Genomic DNA, 25,645 nt, shown 5'->3' with positions numbered 1-25,645 from the left:
GAAAGAAATTTATGTGGTTGTATATACATTTTTCTCTTACATTATTGAATGAATTATGATTGAAATTGAAACTTCCTGTTTCAATTAAAACATTTAAGTGAATTATTGCACTTTTATTTCTTTTATCCTTTATGATTCAAATAGATAGCATTAGATTGGCACCAATAATTATTATATAGAATTAAATTAGGCTCATGTCTGAAATATTTCAGCCCAATAGACCTAGTATTGAGATTTAATTCTTAGGGAAAGCTTGAAAATTGATACCAAGCAATAACTAATAAAGAATTTTTAGAATATCAGTTTTTCTCTTTTAAATTTTTCCCGTAAAAACATGCCAGTGCCTGAAATTACGAGTAAGTCACTACAATAATTCAAAATATATCAAGTACCTTTAAATTAGCCCTTTCACTGTATCTATGCTACCGCAGTTGCTTTCTAGGTTGACATTTTGTCCGAAAATAAAAATACACAGTACCGTCACTTATGAACGTACCTATACTATGTTGATTTTTTATTTTTACAGCAACTCGCATATCAAAAATTAAATTGGGGAGTAAAAGAGTGAGAGGCAACCATGGTCCTCTTATGAATGTATTGATTATCTACCATCTAGTGTAGGCTACGCAGTAGGGTTCAGCATCGTGCTGGTATTTGGCTCAAGGTTTCAAATACTTCGACCAAAATAAAATTCTGTGACCTTTACATCCAACACTTAATTTCTAAGTAATATATTGCAAAGAGTAGTTATTTATGGCCACCATAGTTCTTTACTACATTTCGTAAGACTTCTCCTATTTCTGACCATCATTTGCATTCAATCTTCCCAGATTGAAAGTACAGTAGTGTCATGTATGTCTTTAAAGTTGATTCTAACAGTTTGGTCTAATCCAGTATGACTCAAGATTACACAGTATTCTCTTAGTTTTATTCCAGGTGTGACCCAATTGAGGAACGATCTTCCAAATCTAGCGGTTGAATTGGTGGAACTGAACTTATTCAAAATTATTGCATATGCTTTTTTGATTAGGTAGACATGTCATTTCTAAGTTTATATATGCCATCTATTTTAACGTTGTTACGGGTGTAAATGTTTTAAATTTATTCTATTTCTCACACTGTTTATAGTTTATTTGTTACTTCTCTAGTTTCTCTCCACACTGTACTGCTTTTCCTTTGGAGCCCTTATCCTTGAAGCATCTTACTTTTCCAACTAGAGTTGCAGCTTAGCCAGTGATAATAATAATGATACATTGCAACCTTATGGCACAAATGTTTATAACTAACCATGATGATGGGTAGGGGCACAAAGTTTCCATTGACGCATAGCATACAGTAGAGAAAATGGCCATGGAAAGTCGATGAGACTGAAAAGGGGTCAGCAGGTTTTCTTTCACCTGAGTAACCTACTCTTAAATATGCAAATTTGGATTCAGAAAATGGTCAGTTTACCTAGATTGACAGCTAATTACTGGTTTTTATGTACAATAGTGATTGCTGCTTGCAATAATTTGGACATTATGATGAAATGTTATTTTTATAATAAAATAAATTTTTGAATATACTTACCCGGTGATTATATAAGCTGCAGCTCTGCTGCTCGACAGAAAACTCTACGTTCAAAATCCGCCAGCGATCGCTATGCAGGTAGGGGGTGTACATCAACAGCGCCATCTGTCGCGCAGGTACTCAGTACTCAATGTAAACACAGAACTCAATTTTCTCCTCGGTCCACTGGGTCTCTATTGGGGAGGAAGGGAGGGTCCTTTAATATATAATCACCGGGTAAGTATATTCAAAAATTTATTTTATTATAAAAATAACATTTTTCAATATTAAACTTAGCCGGTGATTATATAAGCTGATTCACACCCAGGGGGGTGGGTAGAGACCAGCAATAATTGTTTACATTATTATGAGCTAAGGATTTTTTATTTCATTTTAGCAGTTATTCAAAATAACAAACATAAAATAAATAAGTACCTGGTAAGGAAGTCGACTTGAACAATTACTCTGCCTTTTTAAGTACGTCTTCCTTACGGAGCCTCGCGATCCTCTTAGGATGCTGACCGACCCCTAGGAGCTGAAGTATCAAGGGTTGCAACCCATACTACAGGACCTCATCAAAACCTCTAATCTAGGCGCTTCTCAAGAAAAGAATTTGACCACCCGCCAAATCAACCAGGATGCGAAAGGCTTCTTAGCCTTCCGGACAACCCAAAAACAACAATAAAAAACATTTCAAGAGAAAGATTAAAAAGGTTATGGAATTAGGGGAATGTAGTGGTTGAGCCCTCACCCACTACTGCACTCGCTGCTACGAATGGTCCCAGGGTGTAGCAGTTCTCGTAAAAAGACTGGACATCTTTAAGATAAAAAGACGCGAACACTGACTTGCTTCTCCAATAGGTTGCGTCCATTATACTCTGCAGAGATCTATTTTGTTTAAAGGCCACTGAAGTTGCGACAGCTCTAACTTCATGTGTCCTTACCTTCAGCAAAGCTTGGTCTTCCTCACCCAGATGGGAATGAGCTTCTCGTATCAACAGTCTGATATAATAGGATAAGGCATTCTTTGACAAAGGCAAAGAAGGTTTCTTAATAGAACACCATAAAGCTTCTGACTGTCCTCGTAAAGGTTTAGTTCGTCTTAAATAGAACTTAAGAGCTCTAACAGGGCATAAGACTCTTTCTAGTTCATTTCCAACCATATTTGAAAGGCTTGGAATATCGAACGATTTCGGCCAAGGACGAGAAGGTAGCTCGTTTTTGGCTAGAAAACCAAGCTGTAAAGAACATGTAGCCGTTTCAGATGAAAATCCGATGTTCCTGCTGAAGGCGAGAATCTCACTGACTCTTTTAGCTGTGGCCAAGCAAACCAGGAAAAGAGTCTTTAAAGTGAGATCTTTAAAGGAGGCTGATTGTAGCGGCTCGAACCTTTCTGCCTTAGCAATCTTAGAACCACGTCTAAATTCCAACCAGGTGTAGCCAAACGACGCTCCTTCGTGGTCTCAAAAGACTTAAGGAGGTCCTGTAGATCTTTGTTGTTGGAAAGATCTAAGCCTCTGTGACGGAAGACTGATGCCAACATGCTTCTGTAACCTTTGATAGTGGGAGCTGAAAGAGATCTTTCTTTCCTCAGGTATAATAGGAAGTCAGCTATTTGGGTTACAGAGGTACTGGTCGAGGATACTGATACTGACCTGCACCAGTTTCGGAAGACTTCCCACTTCGACTGGTAGACTCTAAGAGTGGATGTCCTCCTTGCTCTAGCAATCGCCCTGGCTGCCTCCTTCGAAAAGCCTCTAGCTCTAGAGAGTCTTTCGATAGTCTGAAGGCAGTCAGACGAAGAGCGTGGAGGCCTTGGTGTACCTTCTTTACGTGTGGCTGACGTAGAAGGTCAACCCTTAGAGGAAGAGTTCTGGGAACGTCCACCAGCCATTGAAGTACCTCGGTGAACCATTCTCTCGCGGGCCAGAGGGGAGCAACTAACGTCAACCTTGTCCCTTCGTGAGAGGCGAACTTCTGCAGTACCTTGTTGACAATCTTGAACAAGGGGAATGCATATAGGTCTAGATGTGACCAATCCAGTAGAAAGGCATCTATATGAACTGCTGCTGGGTCCGGGATTGGTGAGCAATATATTGGGAGCCTCTTGGTCATCGAGGTTGCGAAGAGATCTATGGTAGGCTGGCCCCATGTGGCCCACAGTCTCTTGCACACATCCTTGTGTAGGGTCCATTCTGTTGGAATGATTTGTCCCTTCCGACTGAGGCAATCCGCCATGACATTCAAGTTGCCTTGGATGAACCTCGTTACTAGAGAAAGGTTTAGATCTTTTGACCAGGGGAGGAGGTCCCTTGCGATCTCGTACAACGTCATAGAATGGGTCCCTCCTTGCTTGGAGATGTACGCCAAAGCCGTGGTGTTGTCCGAGTTCACCTCCACCACTTTGCCTTGAAGGAGGGACTTGAAGCTTTTCAAGGCCAGATGAACTGCCAGTAGCTCCTTGCAGTTGATATGTAACGTTCTTTGATGCGAGTTCCAAGTTCCCGAGCATTCCCGACCGTCTAATGTCGCACCCCAGCCCGTGTCCGATGCGTCCGAGAAGAGAACGTGGTTGGGGGTCTGAACAGCCAGGGGCAGACCCTCTCTGAGGCTGATACTGTCCTTCCACCAAGTCAGGACCGACTTCATCTTCTCGGAAATGGGGATCGAGACCGCTTCTAGCGTCTTGTCCTTTTTCCAGTAAACAGCTAGGTGAAATTGAAGGGGACGGAGGTGTAGTCTCCCTAACGAAACGAACTGTTCCAGGGATGATAGCGTCCCTATCAGACTCATCCACTGTCTGACTGAACATCGTTCCTTCTTCAGCATGTTCTGGATGCATACCTGGGCTTGACTTGTTCTGGGGGCCGACGGAAAAGCCCGAAAAGCTTGACTGTGAATCTCCATCCCTAAATACAGAATAGTTTGGGATGGGACCAGTTGAGACTTTTCCATATTGACCAGGAGACCCAATTTCTTGATCAGATCTAGAGTCCACTTTAGATTCTCCAGACAGCGACGACTGGAAGAGGCTCTTAGAAGCCAGTCGTCCAAATAGAGGGAGGCTCTGATGTCCGCTAAATGAAGGAATTTGGCTATATTCCTCATCAGCCTCGTAAACACAAGAGGAGCTGTGCTTAGGCCAAAGCACAGGGCTTGAAATTGGTAGACAACCTTTTCGTAAACGAACCTCAGAAAAGGTTGGGAGTCTGGGTGGATGGGGACGTGAAAGTATGCGTCCCTTTAGGTCTAAAGAGACCATCCAGTCTTCCTTTCTGACCGCTGCTAGAACGGACTTTGTGGTCTCCATGGCGAACGTCTGCTTTGTGACAAAGACATTCAGCGCACTGACGTCTAGCACCGGCCTCCACCCTCCTGTCTTCTTTACCACTAAGAAGAGACGGTTGTAGAAGCCCGGGGATTGATGGTCCCGGACTTTGACTACCGCTCCCTTTTCTAGTAAGAGAGACACCTCCTGCTTCAAAGCTCGTCTCTTGTCTTCCTCTCTGTACCTGGGAGAGAGATCGATGGGACACGTTGCTAGAGGGGGTTTGCGTACAAACGGGATCTTGTACCCTTCTCTGAGCAGCTTCACAGATTGTGCATCTGCGCCTCTTTCCTCCCAGGTCTGCCAGAAGTTCTTGAGTCTGGCTCCCACTGCTGTCTGAAGAAGGAGGCAGTCAGACTCTGCCTTTAAAGGACTTGGTACCTTTCTTCTTCCCACGTCTCCCTTCGGCACGAGCACCTCCTCTGCTGGAGGCTCTGCCACGAAAGGGCGGAATGAATCTGGACGCTGGAGTGTCCATCCTGGGTCTTGACAAGGTAGGCAAAGGGGTGGCTTTGCGGGCAGAGGACGCAACCAGGTCATGGGTGTCCTTCTGAATCAAAGAGGCAGCAATCTCCTTAATCAAGTCCTCTGGAAAAAGGCACTTTGAGAGAGGAGCAAACAGAAGTTCTGATCTCTGACACGGTGTTACTCCAGCTGACAGGAAGGAGCAAAGGTTCTCCCGTTTCTTGAGGACCCCGGATACGAACGAAGCCGCAAGCTCACTAGATCCGTCCCGTATGGCCTTGTCCATGCAGGACATTATGAGCAAGGAAGATTCCTTGTCAGACGGGGAGATCTTCCTGCTCAAAGCTCCCAGACACCAGTCCAAAAAGTTAAAGACCTCGAAGGCTCTAAACACTCCTTTCAACAGATGGTCTAGGTCCGTAGGAGACCAGCATATCTTAGAGCGTCTCATGGCTAGCCTGCGGGGAGAGTCTACCAGGCTTGAGAAGTCGCCCTGGGCAGAGGCAGGAACTCCCAAGCCGAGAACTTCTCCCGTGGCATACCAGACGCTCGATCTGGAAGAGAGTTTCGCAGGGGGAAACGAAAACGTTGTCTTCCCTAGGTCCTTTTTGGACTGCATCCAATCTCCTAAAACTCGTAAAGCTCTCTTGGACGAGCGGGCGAGGACGAGTTTCGTAAAGGCAGGCGCGGATGACTGCGTACCTGAAGCAAACTCTGACGGAGGGGAGCGTGGAGCCGCAGACACAAACTGGTCTGGATACATCTCTTTGAACAGAGCAAGAACTTTCCTAAAGTCCAAAGAGGGTTGCGTGGTCTTGGGTTCGTCAAGGTCCGTATGTGGGTCATCAATGTGTGCCGCGTCGTCATCATCAGAGAGTCCATCATCTGAGAATTGAGGAGGAAGCGGCAAAGGAGTAGGAATCGGCTGGTCAGCTGAGTCCGGCAGCACGGGTGCACGCGTGACTGAACCGGACGCAACGTCATGGAACTGTTGCCCAGTCTGTGAACTGGCAACAACCATAGCAGCGCGGGGACGCATAGCGTCTACTCCAGACTGTCTAGTCTGATGTGGGCGAGCAGAGGTAACCACACTGGGTTGCGGAGGTTGACGCACCGCGTCAAAACAAAACAACTTGGACTGTTGTTGTACCTCGCGAACGTCAACGGAAGGTTCCGTGCGTCGCTGAACGTCAACATGCGGCTGGCAGCGCATGGGTGGCGGGACTCTCTCAGCTGGAGTGCGGCCGAAGGGCGCCTCAGCGTCCACAGGACGCACAACCGTGGGTGGTTGTAGGCTAGAGGTTGGTGCAGCGTCGACCTTCTCCGCACGAAAGTCCTGCATCAAGGACGTTAACTGAGACTGCATGGTCTGCAGCAAAGACCACTTAGGGTCTACAGGAGCAGGTGCGGCAACAGACGGTGTGACTGCCTGATGCGGTACCGCTTTGCCTCTCTTAGGAGGTGAGCAGTCGTCGGAAGACTGCAGCGAGTCCGAACTGACCCAGTGGCTACAACTGGGCCGTTGGACTTGCGCGGAAGGGACCGACTTGCGCTTAAGAGGCCGCGAGACCTTGGTCCATGGTTTCTTACGAGAAACCTCTTCCGCAGACGAGGAATAAATGGGCTCTCTCGTCTTTGTGTGGGTGGGGCGATCTTGGGTAGATACGCCCGAAACCACGGAGGGAACGTCTGTTCGCTGATTAAAGCCTCTCGAACCCTTTGGTCGTACGACATTGCTTCTCCCCTGGGCTTGGGAGCTTGCAAGAGGTCCCGGACTGGGAGGACGACAGGCAAGAACAGACGAACCCTCAAGCGCAACACTATCCACAACACTATCACTCACTTTATCACTACCCACTGCACTCTTACACTTCAGCTCCTTGACGTCTGCCATGAGCTGGTTGCGGTCACTAGCCAAGGACTCGACTCTCTCACCCAGAGCTTGGATGGCACGCATCATATCTGCCATCGAAGGTTCTTGAGTGCTAGAAGGGGGATCAGGAGCAACCACTACAGGGGAAGGAATAGGTTGTGGGGCATGAGGAGAGGAAAATTCAACGGAGCGAGACGAACTTCTCCTGACTCTATCTCTCTCTAGCCTACGTGTATATTTCTGGAATTCGATAAAATCGAATTCCGAAAGCCCAACGCATTCCTCACATCGATCTTCCAATTGACAGGTTTTATCCCGACAATTGGAACAAACGGTGTGAGGATCGATAGAGGCCTTCGGAAGACGCCTTGAACAGTCCCTAGTATTACACTTCCTGAATTTAGGGACTTGAGAAGGGTCAGCCATTTTGAATTAGTCAAAGGGGAATTCAAAAACTATCCAAAGTCATCAACAAATAATCCGATATCAACAAAAGAATGCAAGGATGTATTGAAGATAAAGCCTGCAAAGCGAAAGCTCAAAACTAGAAATGTGTACTTCACCAAAAAGATGTGAAAACCAATCCAGTTAGCAACAGCGAATTAGTAGGTCTTGCCGGTAGCACGACCGAGAGAAAATTGAGTTCTGTGTTTACATTGAGTACTGAGTACCTGCACGACAGATGGCGCTGTTGATGTACACCCCCTACCTGCATAGCGATCGCTGGCGGATTTTGAACGTAGAGTTTTCTGTCGAGCAGCAGAGCTGCAGCTTATATAATCACCGGCTAAGTTTAATATTGAAAAATGAAAAATACCAAATGATACAAATAAAATGTATTGGATAAATTTATTAAATAAGTTGTGCTGACTTGACATACACCGCAGTGTACAATTCCTTTGGTATTGGCAGAACTAAACATCTAAAAGAGCTCTAGCATTTGAAAATCAGTATCTTTATACACAAACTATATATATATAAATTACCTCAGTACATATAATTACCAGGATTTACCAGTCAAGCATTGCATATGACATTGCATTGCAACATACATGGCTACTGATATGGATAATATAGAAGTTTTAAATAAAACATGAAATAAAACTACCCGGTATGTAATACTCAGGTTTACAGAACACAATAGATAAATAGCAAAACTGAACATATAGAGAAGACCATGAATGCACAAATATTATTCTTTTAAATGTTTGAAAAAAAAAAAAAAAAAAAAAAAAAACAGTTGAATTCTAATTTTAATAGTGTAAGAGTTTATTAAAGAAAATATAAAAAATTGGAGTATCTGTAATTAACACACTATTGCTGTTATATTTACTATGATGTATTTGCAGCTAAGCATACATTACATTAAAACATGCACGATTCCAGACACCTCTAATCCTCTAGGCAACTAATTCATGCAAAGCTAATTACATCCAATGTTCTAAAATAGAAATTAAAATCACTTGACCCAGGGTACCAAATCAAAATCTTTACTATCAGTATAAATGCTAGTGCAAATCATATTGGACAAAATTGGCCCACATTACCGTATCATCAGCATTGCTCATCATTTGATAAATTTACATTTGGAATTTGTTACAAGAATGGGACCAGTAAATAAAAATCAAAATATATGAAAAAATTACTCAAATATTTTAGCTTCTTGCAGTCTATTTACCCTGTATTTCACCTTGACACTTCATATCAAAAATACTTTATAACTAAAGGTACAACATGCTGCAAAAGGCTAACATTAAAGTCTTACAAAATCTATAGTAAAAACTATACCTTCCATGAATTCAAATGGAATAGCTCTTTGAACTTTCATGATTCTCAAAACATCGGTCAGCAACTGTTTGCTGCTTCTTTTCAATGCCAGCCTCATCACTGCACTTGTCGAATTTCCTAATTTAATAATGTGTTATTGTAACATGAATAGGTATTGTAACTGCATTCATGTATCCAACAATTTCCTATTGATTACCAAAAGTGCTAACTGTTCACAATACAAAGTTACCTTGCAATGCACATCCAGTATTACTAAGGGGCATTCAGGTACTGTTTCTATGTGCACAACTGTTCAATCCCTTCGCAACCGAATCCTGCCCACCCTCTTCACCAATTTGATAACCTCTCCAATGAGTTTCATGATTTTGTTTAATATTAGGCACTTGGTACATGTTGTCGACTGAAAACAGCTTTTTGACAAGTTATAATTTTCAGCTCGGACAATCACAATTTCAAAAATGACAAAATACAGTAGGCATTCACAATTTTTATGCTTTTGAGATTTGAGATATTTATGATGAACAGACATATCATGGTAGGTCACCACAATGTACTATTTCCTTCAACATCAAGCAATGAGAAATACAGTCCTAAAAACCTACAATTACATTAATGCTAAAAAATATCACTATGACTTATACTTGACTTAAAGCTTATGGACAAAGTTGATCTGGTAATTTGTCCAAGCAATTTTAAAGCTCAATGGATTCTTGATGAATTGTCAATATGAGATCTTCTCTCAAAGGTTAAAACTGAAATGTTTTGTGAGAACCTCTCACAAGATACCTGTGTTAAAAACTTAAGTGATTCTCTCAGGAACTACAGTGATAACTGTAAGAATTCTAATGGGATACAAAGATCTAAGTTACAAACCCCCATCAAATGGATTAAAAGAAAATTAAGGAAAACTTCAAAAAGGACTCATGAGAAGCATGTGTCGATGATGAAATATTAGTGATTGGGGCATCTCCATTAGAATCTTTCAAGGAATGCAATGACTAAAGATGCTATAAGCGAGTATCGTTATGAATACCATAATAAAATGGGAGTGAAATTCTAAAAATTATCAAAGGCAAAACCTTCCTGTATAAAACCATTCACAAGGACACATTGATTAAGTTTCCGTGAGAACCTGACTTTAGAATATGGATTCTAAAAATAAAAGATGTTCATAAGGGGAACTTCTCACTTGTTACAAGGATGACTGTCATTGTTTTCATAAGGATATCAGACATGTGGTTTCTCCATGTACCCTTAACTAGGATTTCACATGATGGAATGTTTGAGAGGACATTCTTTTAAGTATTATGAAAATAATTGTGAGAACCTTCGACTGGGTTTTCAGTGATTAGATGTTTTTGTAAGAACGTTCCACAGAAATTCCACTGACGAATAAGGGAATTTCAAAATGATTTGAAAGAGGATGTATTTTACAAAACTTCATATGATGGATGTTACCGGCAGGACTCATCATAAGCAAGAAAGTGTTTTAAAAGATGGTGAATTTACTGTACATTTTAGAGCCTCTCAACACAAATTCAGTAATAAAAACTACCATCAAAATTACTATAATCAGGTAATTTAACAGACCACTAACCTGTTACAGATGAAAATGTATATAATTAATGAAAAATCTTCATATGGCTTACAATTTAAATTTTTTGGGGGGAGGGGGAAACCTTATAGGAAGATTACCTATTGCTTCTGCTAAGTATATGATCATTACACAAACAAAGCATTACTACACACAACTATAGAACAACTGATAACTTTAAGTCATGGTGGTTCATTCAACAAAATACAGGTAGCTAAACCTCTTTATATGCTATAAATCTCATAATTAAAAAAGAAGGATACTGTACTGACTCTGAATCAAACATATTATATCCTAAAATTATGCTATGAATGCAGAATAATTCAAGTATAAATATTTGAATAAAGTTATATTATCAGCTATAAACATTTGAATAAAACATTTTAAAAAACACTTTTCAACTACAGAACGCATGTACATATCTAACGACAGACAACTGGTAAACAAAACCACTAAGATAAAAGGAATCAGAAGGTTTTGCCCTCCTTAAAGGACTCTGATAACAACCTAATTCAGGAATTTATAACTATAGGACATATAAAAATGGAAGATCAGTGATATAAATATGATGTATAAAAACAAGATAAAACATTAAAATCTGTAAAACTAATTATAAATCACCATGGCAAGCCATCACTATATACAGTACACAATTTTTTTAACAGATTTCTTTTTTAATCATAAAAAAACATCATTAAGACAACCTAATTGTACAAATGATACCATCATTTGAATATAAAAATGAGGCAGAATTAAGAAATGGCTATTTTCTGACGTCAATTTCCTCCGAGATAAAATTAAGACTACTAAAACCTGTTGGACAATCAGATTTTAAAGACACAGAATTTGGCAATGATATGACACTCATCACTAACGCAAAAAGAAATTGCAGAATTTCTTTTTTATTTTACTGGCATAATTGTATAGGAAGAATTCTTTTATCAAAAAGATACAAGTTATTAAAAATCATACTTGGAGGGAATCTAAGTCTTATTTTGCTTACAGCCATTGTGAGAGCGCAAATGGCCTGGTCATCACAGACGTTATTTCAGCTACAGATTTGTTGTGGTTACAGCTGACACACCGTGGACCAAAATGGATGGCCTCAGATTATTGGTCATGTCGGTCAGTAACTTGTGATACTTGGGATATTGACTTCTGTCCTCTGGGGGTTGAGGAAGACTCAGGAAAGTGACTGCAGTGTCTACACTGTGCTCCAAGATCAAGTTATTCACTCCAGCTATGTAACTTTCACTTAAATGAGAGAGGCCATAGTCCCTTCTGTCTTCTGTCGATTCAGTTTCAAAGTTGCCCTGAAAAAAAAAAAGAAAAAAAGTCATAAGCCAAAAAATTAATAAAAAGTTAGGTTAATGATTAATAAAAGTTAGCAAGAGTTAAGGGGTCCTTTGACTGGCTAGACAGCACTACACTGGATCTTTCTTTCTGGTTACAGTTCATTTTCCCTTTGCCTACACATACACCACATAGCATGGCCTATTCTTTACATATTATCTTCTGTCCTCATACACCTGACAACACTAAGATTATCAAACAATTCTTCACTCAAGGGGTCAATTACTGCACTGTAATTGTTCAGTGACCACTTTCCTCTTGGTAAGGGTAGAAGAGACTCTTTAGAGTTTTCTTGATAGAGGGCACACTCAAGTATACTATTCTATCTTATTTCTCTTCCTCTTGTGTTGTTAAAGTTTTTGTAGTTTATATAGAAAATATTTATTTTAATGTTACTGCTCTTAAAATATTCTATTTTTCCTTGTTTCCTTTCCTCACTAGGCTATTTTCCCTGTTGGAGCCCTTGGGCTTATAGCTGCCTGCTTTTCCAACTAGGCTTGTAGCTTAGCAAGAAGTAATAATAATAAAACTTAATGAATATGATTACCTGTGCTATAAAGAAATGGTAACCATTTAGCATTTTAGTGCCTATTTGTTTTGGAAGCACTATTAATATAATGAATGCATGGCAGACTACCATTAGTCTATTTCACTTATCAGGATAAATAAAAATGTCTCATGAAAGCTTCAGAGCAATGATCAGAAATATCTCCACATTAAGGTAATTTTACAAAAAGTCAACTAAGCAGCTTCCATAAACTGCATATGCACCGCTGTCTGTCTTTGCAAAGTTTGCACTTATGAAAGCTCTTCAGAGAAAACTTCCTACATTTTAATACTGTAGTATTTATAATTCATAAGTTCCTCAACTTACAAGGATTTGCAAATAAAAACACAAATCCACCTGAAATCATGTCAAATATTATATCAAAATTTCATAATGAAATAATCATAAAACATAAGATAATTTAATGCTGTAGGCAAGACGACATTTGCAATACTGTATGAAACAGGACTATTTGTTGACTTTTGCAGTCGAAAATCGTAGGCATGTGAGTTATGTGAAGACTATCCTAGGCCAAAATTTAACAAAATCAGACTTACGAACAGCTTCTTGCAACCTATTAATTTTATAAGTTGAGGACTTTCTGCAATATATTTTCTTACAAGGTTTGTATTTTACCATTTATGACTTTACCTTTGTGTCGCACAAACACATATATGAAATTTCTTGAGGAATTAAAATGTTCTAGTAACAATAAATAACAACAAAAAGAATAGACTTGCCTCAGATAAGTGCATGGCCACTTGATCCCAGGGTACAGTAATGATGGATGCATTGATTCTCAGGTCTAGCAACATATTCTTCACCTGTTTCTTCTGAGCTTCTGGGTCAGCATCTCGAGATGACACGCATATGAAAACACGTAAAGCTGTTCTCTTTTGCCATGAAGATACCTGAAGAAGTACATAAACATTTCCAAATTTAGAAAAGAAATTATTTCCAGACTGGAATGAATGCTTTCAATACGATACTTACCAAAGTTCATTGCTGTTCCTCCTCTGGAAGAGACAGCCTGGACCCATAAGTTTAAAGCTTAGGACACTGACTGGGTTTACTGATAATATCCCATAAACTGAAAAAAGTACCCAAAAAGACGCAGTTGATGAAAAAAGAAATAAGTATTTTTTTAATAACACATAAGGTTTTAAAATTCTGAAATACTGTAAATTTTGTTATTCATCATTTATAGATGAAGTTACCCTCACTAATCTGCAGCCAGAGGCACTAGTCAAAATGCAGAATTTAGGCTGTGTGGTATGTTGTAGGTGATCATTGCTTAAGTTTCCAGAAGATAATTTTGATATGTAAATTTCTTATTTCCTATAAGTTATTTATTATAGGTAAACTCTAAATTTCAATTTATGATACAAAACATACTAAGTACAGTAATGAAAAAAAGGAAACAAAGAATTTTCAAGAAAAAAACAATGAACTTAATTGTGTCCTGTATCATTTGATTTTGTTTACTGGCTGGTACAATTCAAGCTCTCTCTCTTCACACAAAAGATAAGTTAACTATAACTACCAAATATAAAAAAAAGACTCTTTTAATCACAAATAAATATTCTGTAATCTCAATAGACACATTTACAACACATATCATACATTCATATGATCAAACAAACTTATAAAATCACGAAATAGGCCTGATACGTGATTAATATTTCAGGAAAACTCTTTCTCTTTCCACGAAAAATGCAGGAAAACTATACTTTCAACATAAACAAACATGGCTTCATGAAAAAAATAAACACATTTTGTAATCTTAATCAACCAACATTGTCATTATCCATCAATCATTCTTATGATCAAACACACACACACACACCAAAACTCATAGTATGCAATTTATCTTTTTCTATATTTGAATAGACACCTGATTTTATATTTCATATAACAATACAATTAAACATGGAATATAAAATGATCTATTTCTCAGTATATCTTACCTTCCCATCTCTCTCTCTCAAATACACACAACAACAAACAAACTATTCTAAACTTGTACGAAAGTTGTATTTCTGGAAACATGAAAGGCAAACCCTTAGATAGCAACCTTTTTGTAACCTCAGGTGTCCATAAGTATCTTCTCTTCTTTCTAGCTGTTTCATACAGATAGAAAATATCACTGTCATTACTGTCACTTTCAGCTTCTACTACATAGTACCCTCCGGAAAATCAACTGCAAAATGTTAGCTAACATTTGAGATAATTTTAGCCAACATTACAGAGTCTGTAAGGAATATGCAGACAATATACCAGGCAGGCAATGTTTGCAAGTTTTCATGGCTGAAGACAAGGGGTAACTATCTTTAGACATACAACTACTACTGTATCTCACACCCAAGAAGTAGGGCTGCTAATTAGTAGATTAAATCCTGTTTTAGCCCTAGACACTTGATGAAAAGAAAAATATGATTTTCTTCCTCGTAGCTCATAGATACTGCACATACATCAATAGACGCTTATCAATGACCATGCCAGGGGTATATGCAAGTTGATAAATACTTTTTGTATCATAAGGGTTAAATTAAAACTTTTGAAGATCTATCTATAGCATATGCTGCCTTGTGTAGTACTCCCCAATCATTGTCATACAAGGATATTGCCATATCAGGTGAGAGCTTGGGTGAATACATGGCTGCCCTTGTTCCCCTGGAAGTCTAAAACGTATCTTACTTAAACTTTTCCACAAATAAAAGTGGAGAGGAGAGGGGGAAATGATAATGAACTTTAGTAAGTATTGAAATGATTAATCTTAAATATAAGAAATTCTTAGGAACTTGCATTTTTCCTCGCTATACTGTACTTACCAAAAAATACTTAGCATCTCAGTATAGACTACAAATTTTTGGGTAACCCTCTCCTACACCCACTCGCCAGGAGGAGTGATATGTGCCACTGGGGTCAACAACCCGCCGACTTAGGCTAAAGGTCTCTCATCAGTTCTGTTCTGGTCATTGACTGGTCAACAGGGTCAACATTCATCTCTGCAGTATCGACCCCCTGCTATGCGATAGTGATTTATCTCCTTTTACTTGTGGGTTTGTGTTTTTCCTTTGTGTGTAGTTGTATGTTCTTTGCTTGATGGATGCCGAACGTCAGCAACACCGTTATCAAGGGACTTAGTTGTTCCTGTCCCACGTGGAAGTAGACCCGACCCACAATCTTTGTGCCTCTTTATGTCCAATCCATGTTTGTTCACAAGATGTCCCATGTCCTGATGTGTAGATTGGCCATTAGTTTCTGTGGGTACTCGTGGGAATGGTAAAAGAAGAAAAAGACAAGGAAGGACAGTTCTCTTTCCAAGAGACGTCGTTTCTCCAAGTTCTCCGAAACCTTCCTCTATCCCAGCCCAAAGTTGGGGCCAAGGTGAGTTAGTAGCTGGATCTCAGCCCATTGCTGAGCCTGATGTTCCTTTTGTCCCTGTACCAAGCATTACAGATGTTCCGGTGCAGGATGACGTGCTACGGAAGGTGATGTTGGTTTCAGCCAAAGTGCTTCCTGCTACGGCAGGGCTGGACCCAGTCCCAGCTTCACCAGATGACTCGCCTCGCACACTGACATCTCTGAAGCCCTCGCTCGTGTCTTTAGACAGAGCAGGCGCCCACCAATGTCTCCGGATCACGACAGGCTTTTAGAAGTGGCTTCCCCAGTCATGGTTCGACACCCCTAACACCCTCCTTTCCCCCGATATTGGAGTCTAGCGGTCTGTGCCGCCCTTCAAGGACAAGAGATCGGGTTTAAAGGGGGTGTAGGGCCAGGCCCTCAGAGTTGCTGCCACGCATTACGAGGGTGCCGGCATCAAGAAGAGAAGGAAGAGGTATTCCTCTTCTTATGGATCGCATCAGAACAACTAAAAATTACGTCAATTTCAATCATAGTAATCTTCGTAAAGGTCATCACTTACTCTCTTACAAGATAACTGTCACTACATCCACATCTATTTGCAAAAAATTTTGCAGAATAAACCTTTTAACTATATTTTTGTGGTGTTAATGATTAAAAAAAAAATCATGCCTTGTGTTACTTACTGAACTGCTCGAAAAATCATCAGACCCAACTTTTCTAATGGGTTAAGACTTCAGTCCTACGATTAGTTTTGTTTAGTTTAGTTTGTGGGTCACTAAAAGTTTTGGCAGCCTGTGGAACCCTCTTTTATATATAATAGAATGTATTATTAATGATGTCTACTATTCATTTTGAGATATCAAAAGAAAACATATCAAATGATAAATCGACTGACATTATGATAAAAAAAACTTTTGAATTTTCAATTTTCACGGTGACCTCTGTTACTTTTACCCAACCCACAAAAATCTTGGGACGACTGTTGTGGTAAAACCCTAATAAGCACTTCTGTCCAAGATCTGGCATAGCATAGTCCAATGAATTAAGCTAATGAATGTTTGGAATCTCCACTATTTTTAGAGCTGATATATGAGGTTAAAGAGAACTCTAAGTCTTAAACTATTACCAACTGTCAAGATGCTACTCTTATCAGACCTAAGTTTGCCTTTTCCTGTAGTAAGAATATTAGCAGTAGAACCAGAAAATTCGCTGCATAATAGCTTGGCATAACTGGGTCCCTAAAGACATAATAAGCTTATGAGTATTAATTGGAACCTCCACAACCTACTCAAGTTAAAAAAAAATGTTATTTTCATTAGTAAAATAAATTTTTGAATATACTTACCCGATGATCATGTAGCTGTCAACTCCGTTGCCCGACAGAAATCTACGGTCAGGATACGCCAGCGATCGCTATCCAGGTGGGGGTGTACTCAACAGCGCCATCTGTGGTTAGGTACTCAAGTACTTCTTGTCAACAAGAACTTAATTTTCTCCTCGGTCCACTGGTTCTCTATGGGGAGGAAGGGCGGGTTCTTTAATTCATGATCATCGGGTAAGTATATTCAAAAATTTATTTTACTAATGAAAATAACATTTTTCAATATTAATCTTACCCGATGATCATGTAGCTGATTCACACCCAGGGTGGTGGGTGGAGACCGGCATACATGTTAACAAAGAAGCTAAGTATCCCGTATTTCATTTTATTAGTTATTCAAAATAACAAACATAAAATAAATAAGTACCTGGTAAGGAAGTCGACTTGAACCATTACTCTGCCTTTATTAAGTACGCCTTCCTTACTGAGCGTAGCGGTCCTCTTAGGATGCTGAACGACTCTTAGGTGCTGAAGTATAAAGGGCTGCAACCCATACTAAAGGACCTCATCACAACCTCTAACCTAGGTGCTTCTCAAGAAAGAATTGACCACCCGCCAAATCAACCAGGATGCAAAAGGCTTCTTAGCCGACCGTACAACCCAAAAACAACAATAAAAAGTATTCAAGAGAAAGGTTAAAAAGGTTATGGGATTATGGGAATGTAGTGGCTGAGCCCTCACCTACTACTGCACTCGCTGCTACGAATGGTCCCAGGGTGTAGCAGTTCTCGTAAAGAGACTGGACATCTTTGAGATAGAATGATGCGAACACTGACTTGCTTCTCCAATAGGTTGCATCCATAACACTCTGCAGAGAACGGTTCTGTTTGAAGGCCACTGAAGTAGCCACAGCTCTCACTTCATGTGTCCTTACCTTCAGCAAAGCAAGGTCTTCTTCCTTCAGATGAGAATGTGCTTCTCTAATCAGAAGCCTGATGTAGTAAGAAACTGCGTTCTTAGACATTGGTAGAGAAGGCTTCTTGATAGCACACCATAAGGCTTCTGATTGTCCTCGTAAAGGTTTTGACCTTCTTAGATAGTACCTAAGAGCTCTGACTGGGCAAAGTACTCTCTCCAGTTCGTTCCCCACCAAGTTGGACAGGCTTGGGATCTCAAACGACTTAGGCCAAGGACGTGAAGGAAGCTCGTTTTTAGCCAAAAAACCGAGCTGCAAGGAACATGTAGCCGTTTCAGATGTGAAACCTATGTTCCTGCTGAAGGCGTGGATCTCACTTACTCTTTTAGCTGTTGCTAAGCACACGAGGAAAAGAGTTTTTAATGTGAGGTCCTTAAAAGAGGCTGATTGGAGCGGTTCAAATCTTGATGACATAAGGAACCTTAGGACCACGTCTAGATTCCAGCCTGGAGTGGACAACCGACGTTCCTTTGAGGTCTCAAAAGACCTAAGGAGGTCCTGTAGATCTTTGTTGGTGGAAAGATCCAAGCCTCTGTGGCGGAAAACCGCTGCCAACATACTTCTGTAACCCTTGATCGTAGGAGCTGATAGGGATCTTACGTTCCTTAGATGTAACAGGAAGTCAGCAATCTGGGTTACAGTGGTACTGGTTGAGGAAACTGCATTGGTCTTGCACCAGCTTCGGAAGACTTCCCATTTAGACTGATAGACTCTGAGAGTAGATGTCCTCCTTGCTCTGGCAATCGCTCTGGCTGCCTCCTTCGAAAAGCCTCTAGCTCTTGAGAGTCTTTCGATAGTCTGAAGGCAGTCAGACGAAGAGCGTGGAGGCTTGGGTGTACCTTCTTTACGTGAGGTTGACGCAGAAGGTCCACTCTTAGAGGAAGAATCCTGGGAACATCGACCAGCCATTGCAGTACCTCTGTGAACCATTCTCTCGCGGGCCAGAGGGGAGCAACCAACGTCAGCCGTGTCCCTTTGTGAGAGGCGAACTTCTGAAGTACCCTGTTGACAATCTTGAACGGCGGGAATGCATACAGGTCGAGATGGGACCAATCCAGCAGAAAGGCATCCACGTGAACTGCTGCTGGGTCTGGAATCGGAGAACAATACAACGGGAGCCTCTTGGTCATCGAGGTAGCGAACAGATCTATGGTTGGCTGACCCCACAGGGCCCAAAGTCTGCTGCAAACATTCTTGTGAAGGGTCCACTCTGTGGGGATGACCTGACCCTTCCGGCTGAGGCGATCTGCCATGACATTCATATCGCCCTGAATGAACCTCGTTACCAGCGTGAGCTTTCGATCTTTTAACCAAATGAGGAGGTCCCTTGCGATCTCGAACAACTTCCTCGAATGAGTCCCTCCCTGCTTGGAGATGTAAGCCAAGGCTGTGGTGTTGTCGGAGTTCACCTCCACCACCTTGTTTAGCTGGAGGGACCTGAAGTTTATCAAGGCCAGATGAACCGCCAACAACTCCTTGCAATTGATGTGAAGTGTCCTTTGCTCCTGATTCCATGTTCCCGAGCATTCCTGTCCGTCCAATGTCGCACCCCAGCCCGTGTCTGATGCGTCCGAGAAGAGACGGTGGTCGGGGGTCTGAACAGCCAAAGGTAGACCTTCCTTGAGAAGAATGCTGTTCTTCCACCACGTTAGAGTAGACCTCATCTCTTCGGAAACAGGAATTGAAACCGTCTCTAGCGTCATGTCCTTTATCCAGTGAGCAGGTAGATGATACTGAAGGGGGCGGAGGTGGAGTCTCCCTATCTCGATGAACAGGGCCAGCGATGAAAGTGTCCCTGTTAGACTCATCCACTGCCTGACTGAGCATCGGTTCCTTCTCAGCATGCTCTGGATGCATTCTAGGGCTTGGTTGATCCTTGGGGCCGACGGAAAAGCCCGAAAAGCTCGACTCTGAATCTCCATACCCAGGTAGACAATGGTCTGGGATGGGACGAGCTGGGACTTCTCTAAATTGACCAGGAGGCCCAGTTCCTTGGTCAGATCCATAGTCCATCTGAGATTCTCCAGACAGCGACGACTTGTGGGAGCTCTTAAAAGCCAGTCGTCTAAATAGAGGGAGGCTCTGATGTCTGCCAAGTGAAGGAATTTCGCAATATTCCTCATCAGTCTGGTAAACACAAGAGGTGCCGTGCTTAGGCCAAAGCACAGGGCTTGGAACTGGTACACAACCTTTCCAAAGACAAATCTTAGGAAAGGTTGGGAGTCTGGATGGATGGGGACGTGAAAGTATGCGTCTTTCAGGTCTAACGAGACCATCCAGTCCTCCTGCCTGACCGCTGCTAGGACCGACTTCGTCGTCTCCATCGTGAACGTCTGCTTGGTGACAAAAGCATTGAGAGCACTGACGTCCAGCACCGGTCTCCAACCTCCTGTCTTCTTGGCTACCAGGAATAGACGGTTGTAAAAGCCCGGGGATTGATGATCCCGGACTATGACCACCGCTTCCTTTTGTAGCAAGAGCGACACCTCTTGTTGCAACGCTAGCCTCTTGTCCTTCTCCTTGTAGTTGGGAGAGAGGTTGATGGGAGATGTAGCTAGAGGGGGATTGCGGCAGAACGGAATTCTGTATCCCTCCCTTAGCCACTTCACAGACTGAGCGTCTGCACCTCTGCTCTCCCAAGCTTGCCAGAAGGTCTTGAGTCTGGCTCCTACTGCTGTCTGGAGAGGAAGGCAGTCAAAACTTGCCTTTTGCGGACTTGGAACCCTTCTTGGACTTGCCACGGTGACTGTCTGCACGGGTACCTCCTCTGCTGGAGGTTCTGCCACGAAAGGGCGGGATGAACCTAGAAGCAGGTGTATCAACTGCTGCAGGGCGGAAGGGTCTAGGCACGGAAGGTAAGGTTTTAGCCTTACGTGCAGAAGAAGCCATCAGATCATGAGTATCCTTCTGGATAAGTGAGGCAGCCATCCCCTTAATCAACTCCTCCGGAAACAGACACTTGGAGAGAGGAGCAAACAATAACTCTGACTTCTGGCAAGGAGTGATACCAGCAGATAAGAAGGAGCAAAGATGTTCTCTCTTCTTGAGGACTCCTGATACATATGAAGCCGCAAGTTCACCAGACCCATCCCGAATTGCCTTGTCCATGCTAGACATGATCAGCATGGCCGAGTCCTTATCTGAAGGGGAAGTCTTCCTGCTTAAGGCTCCCAAACACCAATCGAGGAAGTTGAATATCTCGAAGGCACGAAAGACTCCCTTCAACAGATGATCTAAATCGGAAAAGGACCAGCAGATCTTCGAACGTCTCATAGCCAACCTGCGGGGAGAGTCAACCAGACTTGAGAAGTCGGCCTGGGCAGAGGCAGGAACCCCCAAGCCAGGTTCCTCTCCCGTGGCATACCAGACGCTCGACTTAGAAGCAAGCTTGGGAGGAGGAAACACAAAAGAGGTCCTTCCCAGTTGCTTCTTGGAATGCAACCAGTCCCCCATAACCCTCAAAGCTCTCCTAGATGATCTGGCGAGAACAAGCTTGGTGAAGGCAGGCGCAGCAGACTGCATGCCCAGAGCAAACTCGGAGGGAGGAGAACGAGGGGTTACAGACACAAAATGCTCAGGATACAAGTCCCTGAACAAGGCAAGGACTTTGCGAAAGTCTAAGGAGGGTGGCGAAGACTTGTGTCCTTCAACATCAGAGTGAGGTTCATCCAGATGAGCAGCTTCATCATCCGATACATCATCATCCGAAAGTTGAGTTGTGAGTGGCAAAGGCAGAGCAGCAAGCTGAACGGCTGAATCCTGCAGAACGGGTGCATGCGTACCTACGGATCCAACATCATGCCTCTGCTGGTCAGTCTGCGAGCTGGCAACAACAAAAGCAGAGGGCTGGTGTGTGGGAGGGGCTGCGGTGGGCTGAGGAGCATGCGGTATGGTATGCAGAGCATGCTGTAAGGTATGCGGCTCATGCTGCATGGTATGCGGAGCATGCTGTAAGGTATGCAGAGCATGCTGCATGGGCTGAGGAGAATGCCGCATAGTGCTGGAACCCGGCAACTCCTGATGCGGCAGCTCACGCATGTTAGCAGATGGTGCAGCAAGAACATGCGTCTGGCAGGGAGGACTGCGCATCGGTGGAGGAGCTCTCACAGGTGGGGTGTGGGAGCAGGCAGCCGCAGTATCTGCTGAGCGCACAACCTTTGCGGGTTGTAGGTTAACAGGAGAGGTGTTAACTTTCTCGGCATGATACTCCTGCATGAATGCCGCAAGCTGAGCCTGCATAGTCTGCAGCATGGACCACTTAGGGTCTACTGTGGTTGGAGCAACAACAGACAGAGCAGTAGCCTGTTGAGGGACCACTCTACCTCTCTTGGGAGGTGTGCAGTCATCAGATGACTGTGGCGAGTCCGAACTGACCCAGTGGCTACACCCGGGCCGTTGGACTAGCTCGGAAGGGACCTTACGTTTGAGCGGTCGTGAGACCTTGGTCCACCGTTTCCTCCTGGAAACTTCTTCCACAGACGAGGAATGTAAGGGCTCATTCGTCTGTATGTGGATGGGACGATCCTTAACAGATACGTCCGCAACCACTGAGGATACATCCGTGCGCCGATCAAGGCCTGCCGAACCCTTTGGTCCTTCGACATTGCTTCTCCCCTGGGCTTGGGAGCTTGCAAGAGGTCCCGGACTGGGAGGACGACTGGCACGCACAGATGTACCCTCATGCGCAACACTGACACTGACACTATGCACATCACTAGCACTAACACTTCCCACTGCACTCTTCGCTTTCAGCTCTCTGACATCTGCCAAGAGCTGATTGCGGTCACTAACCAACGACTCCACCTTCTCACCGAGAGCCTGAATGGCACGCAACATATCAGCCATTGCAGGCTGAGCACTCGTAGCAGGTTCGGGAGTCACCACCACAGGGGAAGGAAAAGGTTGAGGGGCATGGGGAGAGGAAAAATCAACAGAGCGAGAAGAACTCCTCCTATCTCTCTCCTTCTCTAACCTACGTGCATATCTAAGGAATTCGTTAAAATCGAATTCCGATAGCCCAGCACATTCCCCACATCGATCTTCCAATTGACAGGATTTACCCCTACAATTGGAACATACGGTGTGAGGATCTATAGAGGCCTTCGGAAGACGCCTAGTACAAGTCCTAACACTACATTGCCTGTATTTAGGAACTTGGGAATGGTCAGACATCTTGAATTTAGAAGTAGTCAAGGGGGAATTCCAAAATTAAGCAAAGTTCGTTAACCAATAAATCAAATTAATTCCAAAAGCTTGCTAAGCTAAGGATAAAGCTTCCTGAACAGCGAAGGCTAAACTTTAGAGCAAATACATCACCAAATCGTGAACAAAAGACTCCAAAATCAACAGCGTATCCAAGTAGGTCTTGCCGGCGGCATGACAGAGGAAAAATTGAGTTCTTGTTGACAAGAAGTACTTGAGTACCTGACCACAGATGGCGCTGTTGAGTACACCCCCACCTGGATAGCGATCGCTGGCGTATCCCGACCGTAGATTTCTGTCGGGCAACGGAGTTGACAGCTACATGATCATCGGGTAAGATTAATATTGAAAATTTATGCTTTACAAGATTGAGAATATATCCTGCTAACAATATTTCCAAGCCTATGATTAACATATTGCAAAAACTCATTTAAGAACACCAAAACTCTGAACTTTTCCAATTTTTTTGGATGTTTAAACCACTTATTTCACTCACTATAATATGTAGTCTAGGTTCCATTGCAGGAGCAAGGAATGTTTGTTTATTTACTAAGCAAATTATGATTTCCCAATAATCATTGTCTTTCCTTCCTCTTTTGTTGAAATACCAAAATGTACAGGTATACCAAGCAAACTGGACTACTGATTGTAAACAAACATCTTTTGATGTACTCCTATCAAATGATGTTTTACCAAAATTAAGTTACAGAATTTAAAATCTCAAAATACAAGCTGTGTTACCTTTATAGACTAATAGTAAACTGAAAATAAACTAGTATATATATCATTAGTTGATATCTCGATGGCCTTAAAAACATGGCATCTTCAGCTTTGGCACATAAAAGAATGAGAAATCAAGATGGCAGCAACTTGGGGATGACTTTGCTCATACAACAGATATCCATCCTCTGTATTTTAACTAGAAGGAACAAAAGGTTTAAAAACAGCTATATTAAAATAAGGTTTTTTATCTTCACTACTGCCAAGCTTCTTCATCAAAAGAGCAGACAGCACATGACTTTCAAGAGAGTTTAATTAAAATAATAGTTTCTTTATTTACATTACATAATCTTCAGAAGAATCATAAGACATGGTAAAAACAAAAAACAGCATTTCTACTTCCCAGTACAGGCTACATTTATATATACAGTATATGTGTGATAAGCAGATAATTGAGATATAAAGTACATACCATGTTTAGGATGGTTGCTAACTGCATCAAGAAGAGAGATGTTGTCCCAAATATGTTTGATTCATCGGGATTAAAGAAATCTGTTGGCCAAACGTCGATAAAGAACTTCCGCTTTTCTTTCCTGAAAGTATATTTATCATTAAAACCCCAGCCACAAAAGAGCCATTCCTGTTATATGCAATAATGGATAACCTTTATTAAATATACAGTATACAGTTTACTAAAACGATATAAAACTGCATGCAAATTAAGGAATCAAATAGACAGTATTAATACTGTACAATATAATAGCTTAGTAGATTAGCCTTCCTAAAAATTAGCAGCATTTACTACCCTTGTCTAAACTCTTCCTTTTTCTTATATGAGGTTCAATACCACAAGAGATTTGAAAAATTCTATTCCTTGCTGTGACCAACTTGTGAAATGATCTACCTAACCATGGTTGAATTACTTGAGCTTCAGAAGTTCAAATTTGGTACCCATCCTATTCTGCTGAACAAGTTGACATGACTCACTTCATAGTCTATTTGTTACTTATATTGTTTATTTTCCTTATGTCATCTTTAGTATCTTAACCCTTTTACCCCCAAAGGACGTACTGGTACGTTTCACAAAACTCATCCTTTTACCCCCATGGACATACCGGTACGTCCTTGCAAAAAAATGCTATAAAATTTTTTTTTTCATATTTTTTATAATTTTTTGAGAGAATTCAGGTATTTTCCAAGAGAATGAGACCAACCTGCCCTCTCTATGACAAAAATTAAGGCTGTCAGAGCAATTAAAAAAAAAATATACTGCAAAATGTGCTGGGGAAAAAATAACCCCTTGGGGGTTAAGGGTTGGAAATTTCCAAAGAGCCTGGGGTAAAAGGGTTAACTGCTTTATTTCTGTTTTGGTTATTTCACCTTAATAGGTAATTCCTTATTCTGTTTTTTTTATACTAGGTAACTTTCCCAATTAAGGCCATTGGACTCTTAGCATTCTGCTTTTATACCAAGGGTTGGTGGAAAAGCAATAACTTAAGCAATATTGCATAACATTTCTAGTTAAAGGTACTACATCAAATTCCCTTTCTGGCAGACAAAT

The 25,645-nt window shown here is 41.8% G+C and overlaps 1 protein-coding gene across 2 annotated transcripts in view; it reads right to left on the bottom strand.

The window, feature by feature from the left end:
- Positions 1–8,049: 8,049 nt before the first annotated feature.
- Positions 8,050–25,645, bottom strand: part of LOC137651284 (solute carrier family 12 member 9) — a 126,122-nt gene continuing 108,526 nt past the window's right edge. For both annotated transcript variants that reach the window (XM_068384552.1, XM_068384553.1), the window contains 3 exons: positions 24,557–24,677; positions 13,237–13,407; positions 8,050–11,909 (listed from right to left, as the gene is read on the bottom strand). In XM_068384552.1, the coding sequence (XP_068240653.1) occupies positions 11,649–11,909; positions 13,237–13,407; positions 24,557–24,677 (553 nt within the window). In that variant the 3' untranslated portion in view covers positions 8,050–11,648. The remainder of the gene's footprint in view (positions 11,910–13,236; positions 13,408–24,556; positions 24,678–25,645) is intronic.

The sequence above is a fragment of the Palaemon carinicauda genome, chromosome 12 (assembly GCF_036898095.1).
Source record: "Palaemon carinicauda isolate YSFRI2023 chromosome 12, ASM3689809v2, whole genome shotgun sequence".
NCBI classification, from domain to species: Eukaryota; Metazoa; Arthropoda; class Malacostraca; order Decapoda; family Palaemonidae; genus Palaemon; species Palaemon carinicauda.
This window is presented reverse-complemented; position numbering and strand designations above follow the sequence as displayed.